General features: G+C 40.7%; 2 protein-coding genes across 2 annotated transcripts in view; both read left to right on the forward strand.

The window, feature by feature from the left end:
• The first annotated feature begins 827 nt into the window (after positions 1–827).
• Positions 828–15,625, forward strand: cdan1 (codanin 1). Its single transcript, XM_049597177.1, has 28 exons — positions 828–923; positions 1,419–2,161; positions 2,253–2,453; positions 2,812–3,002; positions 3,280–3,396; positions 3,503–3,581; positions 3,728–3,848; positions 4,389–4,498; positions 4,685–4,774; positions 4,889–4,964; positions 5,458–5,663; positions 5,907–6,039; positions 6,283–6,426; positions 6,599–6,765; positions 7,435–7,516; positions 7,678–7,767; positions 7,861–7,915; positions 9,201–9,337; positions 9,437–9,540; positions 9,648–9,797; positions 9,963–10,026; positions 10,175–10,253; positions 12,024–12,250; positions 12,468–12,575; positions 12,662–12,725; positions 12,883–13,094; positions 14,439–14,546; positions 14,668–15,625. Exons 1-28 carry the CDS (start codon positions 846–848, stop codon positions 14,788–14,790), a joined length of 4,059 nt encoding a protein of 1,352 aa, XP_049453134.1. The 5' UTR covers positions 828–845; the 3' UTR covers positions 14,791–15,625.
• Positions 15,626–17,779: 2,154 nt separating this feature from the next.
• Positions 17,780–18,681, forward strand: part of stard9 (StAR-related lipid transfer (START) domain containing 9) — a 55,909-nt gene continuing 55,007 nt past the window's right edge. Inside the window, exon 1 of the mRNA XM_049597159.1 lies at positions 17,780–18,010. Coding sequence (XP_049453116.1) covers positions 17,964–18,010 — 47 coding nt within the window. The 5' untranslated portion in view covers positions 17,780–17,963. The remainder of the gene's footprint in view (positions 18,011–18,681) is intronic.

The raw sequence follows: 18,681 nt of genomic DNA on the forward strand, positions 1-18,681 counted from the left end.
ACATAAAAATAAATAATCACAATAAAGCAGTAAACCAAAAGATAGAATTTAACACACATTTAGGACCGGGTACAGCACACTATCCTCACATTAGTTTGTGTCCTTTAAACCTTACATTTCCAAAGCATCTTCAATGTCACATACACTGTCACATTCCCTAAATATCAATAAACTCAGAAGCCCTATTTCTTGCTATATAGGTGAGTTTTTAAGGGCCAAACTCGCTGTAAAATCAACCAACAGCCAAGATAAGAGCAACTCACATTCTTCTAAAAGTGTGCAATTGAATGCCTTGCCTGTAGCAAACATAATTCAGCCATTTTCTCTTTCCTAGGCAGGATTAAACTGTCTGGAAACAGTCTGCCCAACGAGCACAGCCTAGGACTAAAGGGTATTGGGGATAAGGTCGTATGCGACACAAAAATTTGACTCTATTACTTGCAAAATCTCACATTCATAAGTGAAAATTTTACAATCATAAACCCTCCTTTTTATTATTTGAATTTGAACTAAAACAATACCAGTCAATATTCAGTCAATTCTAATCTCAAAAAATAAAAAAGCTACAAAAACACGGAACCTGTGCACACCGTATAACATTAATGTTGTGTCCTCATGCAGTTTTTTAATAAGATGTTTAAAAACAAACAAACAAGAGTTTAAAAATTAAAAAAAAAAAGTTTAAAAGAGTTAAAAACCACTGCTCTAAACCCTTAAAAACATCTTATAATGAAAAAGATTGTCAGGCTCTGTCAGCTGCACTGAACTGCACACGTCATACGCATGACGCGCCTGCGCACACGCTGGCCCCGCCCCCCTCTCCTCAGTCCTTCACCCACAGCAGAATGGCGGCTCTTTTGGAATCACTTCTCTTACAGAAAGTGGACATTAAAACGGTCTTGGGCTGGCTAAAGAATGAAGAGGTAGGTCCGTAACGATTACAAGCCACATGAATCAAACATCTTATATTAGCGTTCCCTCGTTGAACGTTTTTTATGAGATGACATATCCCGCAACCGATTGTAAACAAAACTTTTAGCTGGGGAGCTAAGTTAGCCTGCTAGGTTAGCTGTAGCCTGGATGGGATGGACTCCAGGCGAGACGGTGCGTCAACTTCCACAAAATGTATCTTTGAATCACAGCTTACCATGGCTGTTTGCTGCGGTTATTATTAATAATATATGAGGAGGTCTGTGCAGCTTGGCGGAAATTAGTCAGCGCATTGTTAGCTAGGCCAACAGGCTGTTTTTCTGTGGAAATGTCTTGAAGCTGTCCAGCAAAACCTGTACTGACCTAGTTGCTCTCCATCTTTGCTTCATCGGGGATTTAAGGGCATTTATAATCAGTCAATTCAGCTTTATAAATGCTGCATTTGTCACAGTCCATTTTCCCAGCACTTATGTCTGTCTTTTCAACAGGATGGAGACAGGCTGGCATTCAGAGAACCTGGAGTGACAGTTCACAAACAAGAATTTGTCCCATTTCTTTTAAACTTCCTGAGAGAACAGAGCAGCCAAGCGTTAACCCATGGCCCTGCCACGCCGGCCAAGACCCCCAGCCGCCCCAGACCTGCAGCACAGACACAGACCTTCACTGACAGGAGGGGTTGCAGGTCAGGTGGAGGTGGTGGTGGAGCTGGTTCGCGTAGTGCCAGCAGGGTCCAGCTATTCTCCCCTGCCCCCTCGGTGTCACCTGGAACTGAGTGGGATGCTGCCGGTCAGTCAGGGTCCCACTCTCTGAGTGGGGTCAACGCCTTCAGCAGCCCGTCCTTTAGCACAGGATGGAGCCCCGTCCCCAGGCCTGCAGGCTCTGAGCGCCGGTCTGGTCAGAGGATCAGTCTGGGGGACTACATGGTTTCTCCTCCTGAGCTCCAGAACAGCCCCGGCTACCAGTCACAGAAGGGCCGCAGAAGAAGTGGTGGCAGCATGGCAGCGGGGGGACAAGGGAAATATGGAGGATGGCGTGGAGGGCATCACAGTGATGATACAGGACGGTGGGAAAGCGGGGGCAGGCGGTTTGGTAGAGGAGGAGGAGGAGGAGGAGGAGGAGGAGGAGGGAACAGTAGGGTAAGCGAGCAGGTTTCACCTCCATCTGTGGGGCAGCTCAACTTCAACAACTTGGAGGACTTCCCTCCTGTTGGATCGTCCCCCATTTCACCGGCGTGAGTCCAAACAACTCCTAACACCTAAACAAAATCAACACTGATTTTTTTTTTTTTAAAGCTTTGTCTAACAGTTTCCATTATCCCTTAGGGCATCCAAACCATCACGAAGAATAAACCCAACGCCAGTCAGTGCGGAGCGGCCACATTCCAAACCAAAGACCTGCTTCACCTCCACCCCATTCAGTGAATCTAATAGTCCCTCCTTAGCTGTAGAGACACTTGAGGGGTCGATGACAGCAGGCAGTCCACTGAGCCTACAGGAAGAGAGGGAGCTTCTAAAGAGGGAAAAGTAAGTGCACATGCAGAATGATTATTTTGACGTGAAAGTCGACCTCTTTTGAGGAGTTTTACCTTTATTAAAAAAATATTGTGCAGTATTATATTAGTGCAAACACCTCAGATGTGCAATGCAGCAATAAAACCAAAGCAATGCAAACAGTACACACATTTTTTTCTTTGTAATTAACACTCTATACATGGTATTCTTTTACAGATTTCTACACATATGTTACAGTATCTATTTTTTAAATTTTACCATTATTATTATCAATAATAGCGTCTGCTGTTTTTGGCTCCACCGCAGCATCACTTGCTCTTCACCTCTGTTTACCTCTGCTGTTTCTCAATCCAAAATGTCCTGTTTTTAGGACAAAGCGAGCTCAGCAGGTCGGCTCTCCTCTGCCGTCCTCTCTGGACCCTTGCACCCCAACCAAGTCAGGGCTTAGGATGGGATCTAAAGTTACACCAGATCTGCAGACACCCTGTCCTGAACCATCCAAAGTCACTTTCTCTTTGGAACTGGATCTCCTTGCAGAGCTGTACTGTACCTGCATTTCTGGTAAGTGACCACAGGGCGGCGTTAACAGGCTATACAAGGAAACTGCGGAGGAAAAAGTTTAACTTAAATATATTTTTATCTATCAGTTCTTCCTCAGATAATTAAATAAAGCAAAATATATAAATCAGTAATATGATATTGTGAATAAATAAAACCGTGAATAATTAAGAAGTCAGACTTTAAACATGTTCACATGCTTTATTAGTAAGTAGACAAATGTATGTAAGTTAAAAAAAAGTTAAATAAATGGATTTTGTTTGTGTATCTTGTTTTACAGAAAATCTTGTGCCAAACATTTTCCTGGAGCTCTTCTTTGTGGTGCAGCTGCTAACGTCCCGGTCTCCTCACACTCATGATGATGATGAACAGGACAGTCTGTGTGCGATGAATTCAGGTATGTGTTTATTTTTGATGTCACTTTAATCCTAAAGCAGTAGGAAATTTCTCACTTCTCTTTGAACTGAAATTGAGATAAAGCCTCCCTTTCCCCACGTTTTCAGACGTCCTGGAGAGATGTTACCTGAGACACGTACACAACTGTGTGTACTTTGCGGTGAAGGTTCTGGAGAATCAGTTTCAGTGAGTTGTTTTATACCTTATGCCACATCTTTCCTAAATTTTCTCCTCTTCATTGACATGAATATATCAGCACACAGCTCCCTATTTAAATGATGCTGCTCCTCCAGTCTCCTTGAGCTGATTCCCTAACTGTGTACTCTTGTCAGGTTGGTGGCTCATTTGGACAAGTGTACTTTGCGTCTGCTGGCAGAGAATGAAAGAGTGGCGTCTTTCTCTCCAGATCTAAGGGACCGTCTGACACAGGCCCAAGACAGAAGCACAGCCAAGGTAACTCACTTGTATTATATTGTGCTGCTATAAATACTTATTAATCTCTGAGTATTACTGAATATAATAAAATATTAGTACTATTATACACCATGTTTTTGTAAGACAGCACCTGTTTCATTGTGGTTTTTATTAGAGCTGCACCAATTAGTTGATAGACATCAAATTGATCTACTTGATATTGAGTAGAGCCACTGCTCCTTCGTGTTGAAAGGGGTCAGTTGAGGTGATTCGGGCATCTGATCAGGATGCCTCCTGGATGCCTCCTGTTAGAGGTGGTCTGGGCACAACCTACTGGAAGGAGGCCCCAGTGTAGACCAGAACATGCTGGAGGGATTACATATCTCACCTGGCCTGGGAACGCTTCGGGATGGATTGATTAATTAATGTAATTAAAATAATCTTTAGCTGCAGCCCTATTAATGTTAATATATTGTAGATGCCACTTCATTTACTTATTCTAATATTTGGTTTCACTAAAATGCTCATTATCTGTCTGAACTATACACCATCTTGTTTTTATTCCTCCATCTCTTCCAGCTCTCTCCGTCCGTTTCCACTTTCATCCACTCGGTCCCGTTCCAGCCTGCGACTGACAACCGGTCCAACTTCGGCAGCGACAAGGCCTTCCACACCTTTAAAAAACAGAGGTATTTCACAGCTTCTTTGTTGTTCTGCACAGCTGCCCTCTTGCCACATTTCCAGTAAAAACTGTTTGAAAGAGGAAGTGTGCAGCGGGTGGAGAGAGTTCAGGATTACAAACAGGCTGAGTGCAAGAAACTGCTGAATTAGACTTTATCACCATGTTTGTGTTGATGTTTTTGCTCTTTTCTCAGGGATATTTTTTATGAGGTGTTACGAGAATGGGAGGACTTTCACAAAGAGCAGGGGTGGAGCTTTGACTCTGCTCTTGGCAGTAGGATAAGGCAAGTGCAATTAACGTTTTAATTTTTTTAGTTTATGGTTCAGGTATAATTCCATCCACTTATCTGATCTGCTTTTGCTCTGTGTGAGTTTCATTGCTCCATCTTCTTTTTTAGAGGAATGATGAGTCAGCTGACCTCTGCAGGAAACCATTCCCATTTTGCTCGTCTGTTCCTGAAACAGCTTGTTCAGGTAAACTGTGGCACATCAGTCACACCTTCAGTACAGAGTTATATTTACGTCAAATGGACTTTTATCTGCAGTGATAACATTTCTCCTTTAAATAGAAGTAGGGCTGTCCCAGACTAAGAACCAACAGTCGTCACTTAGAGCCATTAGTCGGCTAGTCACCCACATGTTTACAATACATTACAGAGAAATACAAAACCGTACTAATGAACCTTCATTAATATAGGCCCATATTTTATCTACAAGTGCTCGTCACACACTGAGCGAGCCGCCTGTTAATGATGCTGTGGGCTAATGGGCATGTAGCTACTTCCATGTTGCAGATGATACGTCATGTTTGTAGTCGACCAATGAAGATGAGTTTACATATCACCTTGGGTTCATCCTTCACCTTCTCAAAATGATCCCACACTTTGGATTACCAGCCCTGGACATTAGGGGCCTGGTGTTGCCTATAAAACACAGTTGACACAAAACCCCTTACATTTTTTCCCAGATGTGTAAAGGCCCCCGTGTGAACAGCTCTCCTGGAGACACTCCCGATGCGGACCTGCTAGGCATGCTAGGAGCTGACAGCCTGGGACGTCTGAAGCGCCTTGAGGAGCGTCTCATTCAGCCTCATGGAGTTGTTGGCCCCTGCCCTCCTCCATCCTTCCCTGGTCACCAGGAGTTCTTCAGGGATTTCCTGCAGACGGCGAGCTGGTAAGCAAAAACCACAAGATGCTTTACACCTTAACTGGCTTATGTAGCTCTGAAGTTATCCCAATTGATAATAACTCATTATGTCCTTTTAATAACAGCAGTAATTTTCCTTTCTGATCGTATTTTTCATTCGGTAGATGTCCTTTTTGAACCAAATTAAACATTTTCCTCGACAACTTCCCAAAAGCTTTTAGTGTCTGCTGTCTCTGTGTGATCTAACACGTCTCACACGCTGTGTACCAGCTGTCAGCTGAACCAGCACTTGCAGGACAGCCTGTGTCAGCAGCTCCTCCAGCTGGATGAGGTGTCCATTCAGAGCCCTCCCGCCTCCATCGGGGAGGCCGAGGAGGAGGGAGACGGTGACATGGAGCAGCAGGTATGCTATCAGAGTCAGACAAATTCCTGTTATCGAAATGTCAGTGTCACAGATTCAAGTGCCCTGTCAGTCTGCATCAAGCTAGTTTTACAACCAGTTATTCTTTTTCGGCATGCAAAAGATTTCAGCCTGGATTGTTCTTAACGTCACGTAGATGTCAGCTTCAGAGAAGACAAATCTGATGGAAACACTGGTATTTATTAAATACAAACCCTTGTCTCCATGTTCCATCTACCTCATCAGGATGAGAAGCAGCGATTCACCTCTGTGCTCCTCCTTGCGCGTCTTCTGGCTAAGTTTCTGGGCTTCATTTCCTTTCTGCCTTACCAAACATCTGAGAGACCATCCAGGGAGATACAGGAGACTGCTCTCGCCCTGCGCAGCAAGGTGAGGAGAAGAAAAAAGTTTATAAACTAACTTGTGTGGCCTGTTTAAAACACAGCAGGTAAAACTCTAAAATGTTCCTCTCTTCAGTCAATATCATCAGTGGTCCAGAAAAATAAATAAATGTTTACTGCCGGGCATTTAGTTTAATTAAAACAATGTCTTGGTCTGTCAGAGTGTTCCAGTGCTGGACGTGTGCGCTGTGCTGAGTAAAAGTATGAAGAGGAGGCGCACCATCCTGACAGTGCCCTGGCTGGTGGAGTTCCTCTCCATGCTGGACTTTATCGGTCCTCTGCTGACCTGCTACAGGACTGCACTGGGCACACTGCTACTCCTGTACAGGTCTGTCTCCATTTCTGCACATTTATACTGTAAACATTTGTCTGAGAACAGTCAGCCATTGTTCGGTGTAAAATAAACATACTTTTGTGGTACCAACAGAACTCTGCCAATACTGTACTGCTTATGGTTGCAGCAGTATACTGGGTATGAAAATCAGTGGCTATCATAACATGTTTATTTGCTTATGTACGATATGGAAAAAAATGGAACAGTATAGAGAATCTCACCTGCATATGCACATTTCCTTTCCTCCTTGGCTGTCAGACTTTTTACACATACTTCCACTAAAGAAAAGTGTATGTTCAGCCAAAAAATCTTCCGTTTTCAGTCCTTTAAGGGTCATCAAACTGATGATTATAATTGTGTAATATGGCAGAACAGTGAAATTTCCTGAGATAGTTATCATACCTTGAAAATCCCATACCACTGCAACCCTCATACTGATAATTTTCTATACATGGTCTTCTCTTGAATAGAGTTTTTTCCCCTTAAAATGTAAAAATGTGTATTTAAGTTTAAATATTTTTGCACACTGAAATTATTTAACTTGAAAACATATCTAAAGCTCATAAAAATCAGGAACCTGATACATACAAACGCTCCTGTCTTTCTTTTTGTGATGTTTGACCTCTTGTTGTCCTCTTTGTTAAATATATTTTATGCATGCAGGAGGATGCTGCTGGGCAGGTGTGAAGAAGTGTGTTACCTGAACAAGCTGCTGATGGTGTCAGTGTTGGGCTGGCTTTTCCAGGTGAGACTCAACTTGTGGATATTATTTGTTTTTGTATAATGTGACGTGATTAGTAGAACACGAATCGTTGCAGAGCTCACTTTTGTGTTTGTCTGAAAGTCATATTCATTTTTACACAACAGTTCTGTGTAACTGAACTTGGTGTTTTTTGACTTCTGTAGATCCCAGTGATTCCTGAGGACATTTTCTTCACCAGCGAATTCACTGAGGTAGCGAAGCTGGAGGACGGCGTCACGACTGCTGCGGGGCTTGTAAGTGAAATATGCATATAAGTAGCTGTTTGTGTGAAAAATGACCACTGCTGGTTTTTCATGTATACTGAGGTTTCTCTTTTTATATTGCAGGACTGCATCCTCCTGGTGGATCAGCAGCTGCTTTATACATGTTGTCCATTTCTTGGTGAGTGGAACATGGAAAGACATCTTACATGTCCCTTCAGGCATTAAGTACACATTTTTGATTTTTATTTATTTATTTTTTGATATCTCCATACATTGATGGAGACATAGAGAGATACTTATTGTGATAAGAAAAACTTACGCTGAAAAAAGTCTTATTTAAAATAACAGTAATTGTAACTATAATAATAAAATACTACAGATTTTTTTATTGAAAAATAGAAATAAAAATAAAATAAGATAAATAGGAATAAAACGGGTGGTAATAGTAATAATAAAAATCGAAGTAAAAAAAGACTTAATTAAAATACTACCACTACTAATAATAAATATGAAAATACTAATAAAAACTGAATACAAAATATATATTAATAAGGAGAAAATGAAGTAAAACAGATAGGTTAATAGTGGCAAAAAAGATTAAAATGAATAAAGAGATTAAAATAAAACAGGTTTAAATAAAGACAATAAACATTTAAGGTAAGAAAAAAGTTGTTTAAAAATAATAATATAAATTAATCTGAACATACTAATGCTCTGTAAGGTGACCTTGGGTGACTTGAAAGGCGCCTCCAAATAAAATGTATTATTATTATTATTATTAATAATAATAATAATAATAATAATACAAACATATATATAGATATAAATGAGAAAAATGAAATAAAACAGATATAGTAAAAGAGGCAAAAAATATTGAAATGAGTAAAAGATACAAATAAAACAAAACAGGTTGTAATAAAGATAAAAATTTAAGTTAGAAAAGCTGAAGATAATCAGAATTTAAGTGAAAAAAGGCTTGATTAAAAAAATAATAAATATCAACATACTAATACAAAAAATGAAAAATAGAAATTAATAAGGATACAAATGAAATAAAACAGAGATAGTAAATTTAAAAAAAAATAAAGTAAATAAAGTAAAAAAAAAATAAAAAAGACTATTTAAATAATAGTACATTCAAAAATACTAAAAATAAATAAAGTAATATAAATAATAAAGATGAAAATAAAATAAAATACAGATGAGAGATGATAATAGTGATACAAAAATCTAAGTAAAACCCAATCAATTATGAATCAAAATAAATAAATAAATAAATAGAAAATAAATAAAATAAAAATACAATTTACCATTGTTGACTTTTTTATTTTTACATGTATATTTTTTTGTGTAATTCAAGAGGTAAAAGGCTTTTAATTAGAACTGGATAGCTAAAATAACATTGAGCAGCTGCACTTCATTAAGCTGTGTCTTGATGTTCTGCCTCATTGTTCTCGCTCCAGGTGAGTTCCGTAAGCTCCTCGCTGCCTTTGTGTCTGGAAGCGCAGCCAAGAGTGGAGGAATTATCCGCAAGATCACCCCCACTTCTGCTGAGCTTAAGGATACGCCAAGCGCCAACAGGTCGCAGCAGAAACTACAGGTGAGTCAGTGGGAGAGGCAGTGGAGTGAAATGTAGAATGACAAAACTGAAGTGTTTCTGTGTGTGCGAGTATTAAAGTCATTCACTTTCATGTGACAGGTGGACCTCGAGCAAGCCTTCTTCCACAACCAGCCTCCATCGCTGCGTCGCACTGTGGAGTTTGTAGCCGAAAGAGTTGGATCCAACGCTGTCAAGCACATGAAGTTAGTATCAACCGATTTGCCAGCACCTAGGTTGTGACTGGTGTGAATTCACCAGCCTGTGTAGATAGACGTGTGTGTATTCATGTGTATTTGGGGATCCTCAACAGGGCCACATTAGTGAGTGAGCTGGTAGAGCGAGGTGAGAAGATGCTACAAGATGGACTGAGGTTGCCAAACTCAAATCCTTCAAATCTGAATGACACCATCTGTGCTCAGCTGTGTGTCGCCGGATTGGAGGCCCTGGGAAGAGCCACCAGGTACGACAGCTTCTTTACAGGCAAACTGTTGTATGTTAACTTGTTGTATGCCTGTGTGAGTGAATGGCCATTTGATTGTTGGAAAAAGATGTTTTACTTTCTGGGTTCCTCGTCACACATTGTTAGCTTTTATTTCTTTGTGGTGATCTCTTTGTGGTTTTGCAGATTTTGCTCTGAAAAGAGTCCTGAGGCCATACGAATCCTGCTCCCAGACGAGACCTCTCCTGCTGTAAGTCCTCTAAAAAACATGATATGACGAGTTTCCCCTGTAAAGTAATCTGTGTCAAACCAAGTCTGTAAATCCTGATTTTTCTTATCAATACTCGAATCTTGTATGTGTGTCTATTGTTCCCATGTTTTGTACTTACTCTCTGCAGGTCTTGACCACGTCTGAAAACATCACCAAACGTCTTGCAACAGAGAAGGCATGCAGCTGGCTCTCTGCCAACATCACAGGTAGCTGCTTAATGCACCACGCATGTTTTAACTGTCTTAAATACAAGTCAGTGTGCACTTAAATGCAGGGAGGAATCGATCCATGTTTTGGGATTGGTCTGGATTCAAATACCACAGGATGTCTGCCAGTACTAAGCAGTGCTTCTTTTTTTTCCTTATTATTGAAGTGTTAATTGCAAGCAGACAACCAGTTACATGGTTACACATTAAAACCACTGACAGAAGAAGTGAATAACATCGATCATCTTGTTACGGTGCAACATTCTGCTGTGAAACCTCAGGTCCTGGCATTCATGTAGATGCCATTTGACATGCACCATCCACCCAAACATTGTAACATACCAAGTACACCCCCCTCATGGCAACAGCACTACGTCTACCAGGAAAAGTCACCATGCCACACCACAAAAACTGCTCAGGAACGACCCGAGGAATGTGACGATGAGCTCAAGACCTGGCCTCTAAATTCCCCAGATCCCAATCTGATGGAGCATTTGCGGGACTTGCCAGTACCTCACCTCACAACTGACAGGTCTCAAAGGATCTGCTGTCAGCACCCTGGTGCCAGACACCACAGGACACCCCCAGAGGTTCTGTGTTCATGCCTTGACATGGTAGAGCTGCCATAGGAGAGCATCTTTAAGACCTTCTTTTCTCATTATCCTATTTTCAACACTGTGTACCCCATACAGTTTTCTTTAACTATTTTACATTGTGAAAAAAGGGATGTGTAACAAACAAACATTATCAAATTGGGAGACATTTTAGTGCATTATTTTTTAAGTTGGTTAGGAGACCAGGCACTCAGAAAGCAGGCAATGTCCTGTGACGATTTTCTTACTAACAGATAGCAAAACGCCCAATAAAAACTCGCTAAAGTGTCCAGGTAGAAAGTCAGTGTTTCCTAAAATAAATGTGTTAAATAGGGAAGGTATTTTTACATTGAAAATGCCTTCTAGTATTTTGTGCACCTCAGACCAAAACTGTCTTATTACAGGGTGCTCCCAAAATATATGCCAGTGATTTGCATCCTGGCTTTAGCACAATCTCCAGCACTTGAGAGCTTCTCCTTTAGCATGTGCTTTCTGCTTTGGGTACTAAATAGAATTTAATTAGACATTTCCGGCCCAATTCTCTCCATATAGATAGATTAGTGCACTTCCATTGAAAGCTCTAATAACTATACCACTCCTCCCTTAAATCTAAAAATTACCCTAATTTCCCCATTTATTTTTAAGGTACTTTGTGGAATGGCATTTCTTTGACATAAAACCATTATAAAGTCTGGATGTAACACCTCTGTTTAATTCTGACATGTAGGATCCTAAAACCAAGCTGTGATTCTATACCAGTGTTCTTTTTTTCACACATTTAATTTGGACTCACTTGAAAATAATGTGAGTTGGTTATGTCATGGATAATACCTGATCTGCTTAATAAGGTCAGTATTCGGGCCAAAAACAATTGGGTGTATTGGATCAGTGGAATCCATTTTTAATGTTGATTTTCATGTCATAATGGATGGCAGCTACTGGCTTTCATAGAGGCATGGAAAAAAGCATGATACTGTATGTAGCACACACACTAAAACAATAAAAACCCTGCTATGAATCCTTTAAAGCACTGAACCTTAAACCTCTCGGTGCTGCTGGGATCCTATTACAGAACATCACTGCCATTGTGGATGAAAAAGAAAAAAAGAAACCAGTACTGTGATTTAAGGTTCCCTAAAGACACCCATGTAAGATTTTCCTTCTGTTTTCTTATCAGCCCTGATAAGACGAGAGTGGAAGAACCGGTATGATCGCGTGATGAAGGCGGTGGTCAGCCCGGCGGCTCCAGACTCGAGGGACGCGGAGGGTGCTGTGGTGGAGCTGGTCACCCAGGAGCAGGCGACGACTCCCAAGAGGAAACAGGGGAGTGAGAGAGTGACATCCTGCCCTCCACACTGCAACCACAGCGCTTCACTGCCCTCCGACATCCTCATTGAGATGAAGGTACGCCGACATGAGAGGCAATGTAGCTTCTGCAAAAACATGTTGAGGCACTTCCACAGAACTTCACTGTTGAGTTATTCTGCAAAAATACCCATTGAATTTTCCTTTGTCATGACACTGCAGAAATGAAATATAAGATAATTAACCTTACTTCTCACTGAAGTAAAAGTGACTGATGTCTGTCTGAACTTCTGCTTTAATTTGATTCTTAATAAAGGAGTTGCTGAGCATAGCAGTCGGCCCAAGGACTGACGAGGAGCTGCTGAATGCCAATCAGATCCGAACGCTGCTGCAGAGAGTGTGCGACACACTGGCCTGCAGAAAGGTACACAAATGCAAGAAAAAACATGTAGTAAATTAACCAGTTGTTGCCAGTATTCATCACACTCTGTCTCCTGTTTCTTCACCTAGTTTTCATCTGGGGTGTCAGAGCAGATGCTACTGAACACTACTGTCCTACTGGCCTGCAAACTGGGTAAGAGGGTCTGTGAATGATAATTACAGGGAAACTATGTCTTTATGACACACAGTGTGTTCATTGTTTAACTGTAAACTGCTTAATAGCAACATAAAGTCCAGTTGATGTACTGTGTAAGAGAGTGTCTAAGTAGCTGTTGTGTGTCTCTGCTCAGTGTCAGCAGAGCTGCCGGTGCCGTCTCAGTCAGGGGCCGGCAAGGGTGACAGGGTTGTTGTGGGTCCTGGTTCAGGATCAGAGGCTCCTGTCAGAGCACTGCTGGAGCAGCTTGCTGAGCTGTGGGGAGGAGACTGCTGCTCCTTCGCCCCCCTCCACCTGCTCTTCACCCCGCTCACGGTCACTGCTGTGCTGAAGGCCAGCGACACTGAGGTACTTTTGATGCTGCTGAAAATACTTCTGCTTTTACCTGTTTATAGGATGTTCCCCTCAAATACCTCACCACATACTTTTACTATTACTGATCAAGGATTAAAAGCAACAGGTGTGCTCATGTTTTTACTGATTTAAAACCATAGACTGCATGCTTTCTAATGGCCAGCAGGGGGCGACTCCGCCAAGTTCAAAGAGACATTCAATTGTATAGAGGTCTGAGAAAATGACTCAACTTCTCACTTGAGTAAACATTTTCCTAATGTGTTTACAGGCTCAATTGCTAGTTTCAAGTCTTCTTCAATACACCATGATGTTCATTTTGTACACCATCGTCCCATTTAAAGTAAAATAGATGATAAAGTAGGGTATGCCTTAGATTAGTCGTCTCCAACTGGTGGGTTGTGGTCCAAAAATGGGTCGTGGGTCCATTCGTAATGGACCGCAAGTGACTATATAATGGTTTTATGCCAAAGAAATCCCATTCCACAGAATACTTGAAAAAATAAATGGGGAAATTAGGGTAAATCTGAGATTTTAAGGGAGGAGTGGTGTCGTTATTACAGCTTTCAATGGAGGTGCACTAATTCATATATCTGTTTAGTACCCAAAGCAGAAAGCACATGCTACAGGAGAGGCTCCCAAGTGATGGAGATTGTGCCTGAGCCAGGATGCAAATCACTGGCATATATTTTGTGAGTGCACTGTTATAAGTCAGCTTTGGTCTGAGGTGCACAAAATACTGGAAGGTATTTTAACATAAAATAATAATAAAAAATAAAATAATAATAATAAAAACCTTTCTTATTTAATACTTCTGTTTTAGGAAAAGCTGACATCCAACCTGGAGCCTGTGTAGCCTGAGTTCCCCGAAAACAGATGTTTAATGCCATTTTTTGTTCAAAATTAACCTTTTTGTGACTGTTATTTTCTTTGAGTGTTGTTAAGTCTCAGGGGTGGGGTGTGATGTCCTCTTTTTACTGAGTTATATCAAGGTCCATACAATGTATTCATTCTTATAGTGCTTCTTAGCTGTACAAAGAAGGGTAAGAATCTTTGACACTGACCAAATGATGGTCGTACAGGTGTAATGTACACAATCACAACTTTTCTGTCTTTTCAAAAACTTGTCCTGTTTCAGTCTGATAGAGGAAGTAATTCTTTCCATTGTAATATATTATCTATAATGTCAATCTAATGATCACCTGTAGGTATTTCTGGTTTTAGCCATGGTGTACTAATGGCTTTCCTGCCTGCTGCACTGAGAATCTGAAATAGATATCCAACATGAGAGGTGACTCTGTTCTCTTTAACCTTTTGTAATACCTTCTCTTGTATTTTTAGTGGAACAACTACCTGTTCCTGGTTAGGAAGCTGGTCGACAGAGGAGTCCTGAGCAAGGAAGAGGTCATATCTCATTGGAAGAAGCTAACAAACTTGGCCTTGCCGGCGGTGAGGGTTCACTGCGTCCTTGTCATCATGAATAACTTGGAAATGTTTTCTTTTACCAGCGATTTGACCCCTTTGACTCTTTCCTCTTGCTCACTTTGTTCTCATTTCTGTGTCATTTCAGGAGCTGATAGAGAATTTCCAGCTGCAGTCACAGAGTATTAAGCCCCCCTTGCCTCTGGCTGAGCTGCAGAGCCGCATGGACATGCTGCAGGTCTCACAACAGACAGTAGAGGGTGCTACATGACAGTGATAGTATTACAGTCTCACTGAATCCTCTGTGTGATCACCACAGTGTTTTATGTCACATCTGTCAGTGTGATATCCAGAAGGGAAATAGATCTGGGGGACTTCTCGTTGTTGACCATTTTTCGATTTTGCCACTGCACAGAGCATCAAAGCTGCTCCACAGATGGCCTCTGCACAGGCTTTGCAAGCTTCACACTTTTGTTCTCCACCTGTGAAGTGACCGCAGCCTTTCATGAATCTGTCTGCTCTGGAAAGAACCAGAGAGCCCTGCCAGTCAGAAGTAGGTAGGGGACCACACCATCTCACACCTTTAGATCTGCTGAACTTTCCTGCAAGCAGACGTGGTAGATGTTTGTGTCCGAAGGGAAATACTACTAGATGAAACATTTCAAACAGTCAGGACCAGAGCAGAGAATTGGCAAAGACAGAAGAAGGGTCAGCATCAAACTCAAACTGAGTGACTTGTATCGACCCTAAACACCTCGACTCATTAAAACATCCCAATTTTTACATGTAGAATTCCACAAGACGAGCCATAGTTTGTCGAGAAAAACTTTTTACTAAAAATGACTGAAAACGTTTTTTTTTTCTTGTTGGTTTTTAAACTCACCAGGGGAAATAAAATGTATTTGTTTTAGTACGGCACTTTCACGCACTGCCTTTGACCGCCACTACTAGTGATTATCGCATGTTTATTTCATGAATGCAAGAATGCGTTTGTGATTCGTTTCTTAGTTCATGTTGAACGAGCGCTGTATTCCCTGCTGCTTTTTAAAATGAAATAATTTTTTGTTACCTCAAAAATATTAATAAAGATGTATTCTGGTTTTAAATGTTAATGTGTGTGTTGTCATTGTTGCAATACAGATTTTGTGATTTCAGTATGGATAGGAAAATCACATAAAATCACGGGGGAGTATATTGTCTGTGCTCTCAAGCTCAATATCCTTATAAAATGACTCATTAAGATCTTTCAAAGGGTTTTATGTTCTCAGCAATGTTTTCCCTTACAGCTTGTAGCATACTGATGTTATACTCTTTGAAACCTACACCCCAAAGTTTGTTGGCAAGACTGTTCTCTTGACTTTCGACATTGATGTCTCCACAGTGGCTGCATGGATTTTTATCATTCAGACTGCATTTGAAGCATCTATGTTCCTTTTTTAATTTTAATGTATAATGAGACATTTTCAAAAATATATATATACCTGTCAATCTTTTAAATCACTAGAAAGACAGAGCATCTCATGTTATATGGAGATAAAATACATATGGGGAGGGTCACCAATCATTCAACTAGGGATGCATGATAATGGAGTTTTTTTGCTGATATATATGCCGATATGTATCAACTCATTTGACTGATAAGCGATACTGAAATCGATGTATCCACTTTTTTTCCCCACCTTATTCTAGTGATCATGAATTCTCTTCTGTAGTGGAATCAACATCATATCATACATGCATGCTCTCATCATGATGACCTGCCAGCAGATGGAGATATTAGATACAATGATTTTTGATGTATGTAATCATTCATTGTGCAAAATAAGGAAAAAGCTTGTAGGCCAATTTTTTTTTTCTTAATGAGGTGTTGCAGGTACAAAACAAGTGGAAGACATGACAGGGGCAACACTACGTGGGAGACAAGACAGGTGTAAAATAACAGCACAAAAGACAAACACAGGCATATTGGTATAATGTATGTTGATGGTGTTGGGTGGCATTTTGTGTGTTGATAAGGTTGAAGGTTGTAAAACAAAAAGGGGAACTGAGTTAGAACGAGAGGAACAGGCGAAAGGGGAAGAGTCACAGGTGCAAATAAAGCAAGCTTAAATTAGGAAAAAGGGAGACAGAAAAATAAATTCAAAAAATTAAGAAAATAATAAATAAATAAATAAATAAAAAAGAATAAAACAATTCTAAAAAATCTCTTTTTCTCGACCTCCACCCCCTCTCTGTCTTCCTCTTTAAATTCAGTTCAATAAATTAAAAGTTAAATAAAACTGCAGAGGTGTTGGCCAATTCTGACAGTTCATTTTAAAGCCGATATTACCTCATACGGATAATGTGCCGGTATTATTACGCATCCCTACGTTCAACCATTTAATTGGATAGGTATTATAGTTAATTGATAGATTTTATAAGTTAGAGTAAGTGTAGAATAAGCATAAATATTGTCATAGATTGCCACTGACCATTTTTTCTGGCAGCATGGTGGTACAGTGGTTAGCATTGTTGCCTCACAGCAAGAAGGTTCCTGGTTCGTACCTGGGTGGGGGGTTTGAACCCCAGGGTGGAGGAGTTTAAATGTTCTCCCCATGTCAGCGTGGGTTTTCTCCAGGTACCCCAGCTTTCTCCCACCGTCCAAAGACATGCAGGTTAATTGGTGACTCTAAATTGTCCGTAGTTGTGAATGTGAGTGTGAATGGTTGTCTTTGTCTATGTGCCAGCCCTGCGATAGTATGGCAACCTGTCCAAGGTGTACCCTGCCTCTCCAATGTCAGCTGGGATAGGCTCCAGCCCTCCCGCAACCCCAAAAGGGATAAGGGGTTTATGGAAAATGTATGAATAAACTGACTTTTTTTTTACAAAAGAAAAAGAAAAAAGGAAGCAATAAAAGTAATTATGAGTAACTGTATAACAAACACTTGATTTCTTTAGATTCATTTTTAATCCTTCCTCTTCAAAGCCTGCTCTCTTTTCGGCCCCCTCCACCCCACAGGCCCACACTGTCTGTATTTACGCCCCTGCCAGCCAAATTCAGGTTATGACAAAGCCAAAGATGTGGGATAATTTATAAAAAAGCAATACACAAAATAAATTGTACTCCCCACATTAATATTTAAAATAACGAGGATTCAAACAATAACAGACGTGAAACAAAAAAAGAAAAAGATTTGAATATGGCGTAGTAGGAGGAGTACCCAGCAGCATCTCCCCTCCCTTTGAGTCCAGCAGGAAGTTTCACTTCTTCAGTTGGGACTTTGGTTGAGAGGCGGCGGGCGGTTGAACCGACGACCAGCCGGCAGAGATGACTTAAACAGCGGATGTCAGAGCAGTTTCCTCCCGCTCTTTAGGTTTTAATACAAGAAGAAGTCAAAATGCTCCTAAGGGAAATACTCTTTTACACCAGCTGCGAGTTAGACAAGATGTGTCCGTGAAGGCATCATGGCAAACGTTAAAGTTGCCATTCGAGTGCGTCCTCTCAACGCAAGGTAAGTTCTGACGTTAGCATACGTTAATTGACTCTGCTAGCTAATTAAACGGTAATTAATATGGACATTATGAGAGCTAACTTTATTGTAGTTGCCTTTATGTCTCTGAACTGTTGTTGCTAGCTGTGATACAAGCTGCTGCTCGCTGCTAATTACACATAAACATACACAACAATACGCTTTTGCCTTTTCTTTTAACTTGTTTACTATTTAGCATTTAACGAAGTCATAATGGTAGCTTTAAGCTAGCTGGTTAGCTAACTGAAGACAGTGTTGTGGTGCACATGGTGGACACTGACAACTGTGGCTGTCAGTAGTGTTGACTGACTAAGCATCTCAAGTGCAGCAAGTGTGTGTGGTGCTGCTGAGTAATGTACAAAACATTGGAGCTAGTTAAGGTTTAAATTGTCTTAACAGCAGCCACATAACAACCATTAAGATAATGGGTTTTATAATCAGAAGTCAATTGTGATAATGAGTCAAAACACCTTTGCTGTCTCTGTATGTGTGACTGCCTTTATAGGATGAATTTATGCTTAATGTTTTTATAACAATGAAGCAGTTAAATACAGAAATAAGGGGCCAGTTGCATAAAACACCTTAAGTTAAGATTATTCTTGAAGTCCTAGTTAAGGTTTCCTTAAAATAAAATTGGTTGCACAAAACATCCT

The sequence above is a fragment of the Epinephelus fuscoguttatus genome, linkage group LG14 (assembly GCF_011397635.1).
Source record: "Epinephelus fuscoguttatus linkage group LG14, E.fuscoguttatus.final_Chr_v1".
NCBI classification, from domain to species: Eukaryota; Metazoa; Chordata; class Actinopteri; order Perciformes; family Serranidae; genus Epinephelus; species Epinephelus fuscoguttatus.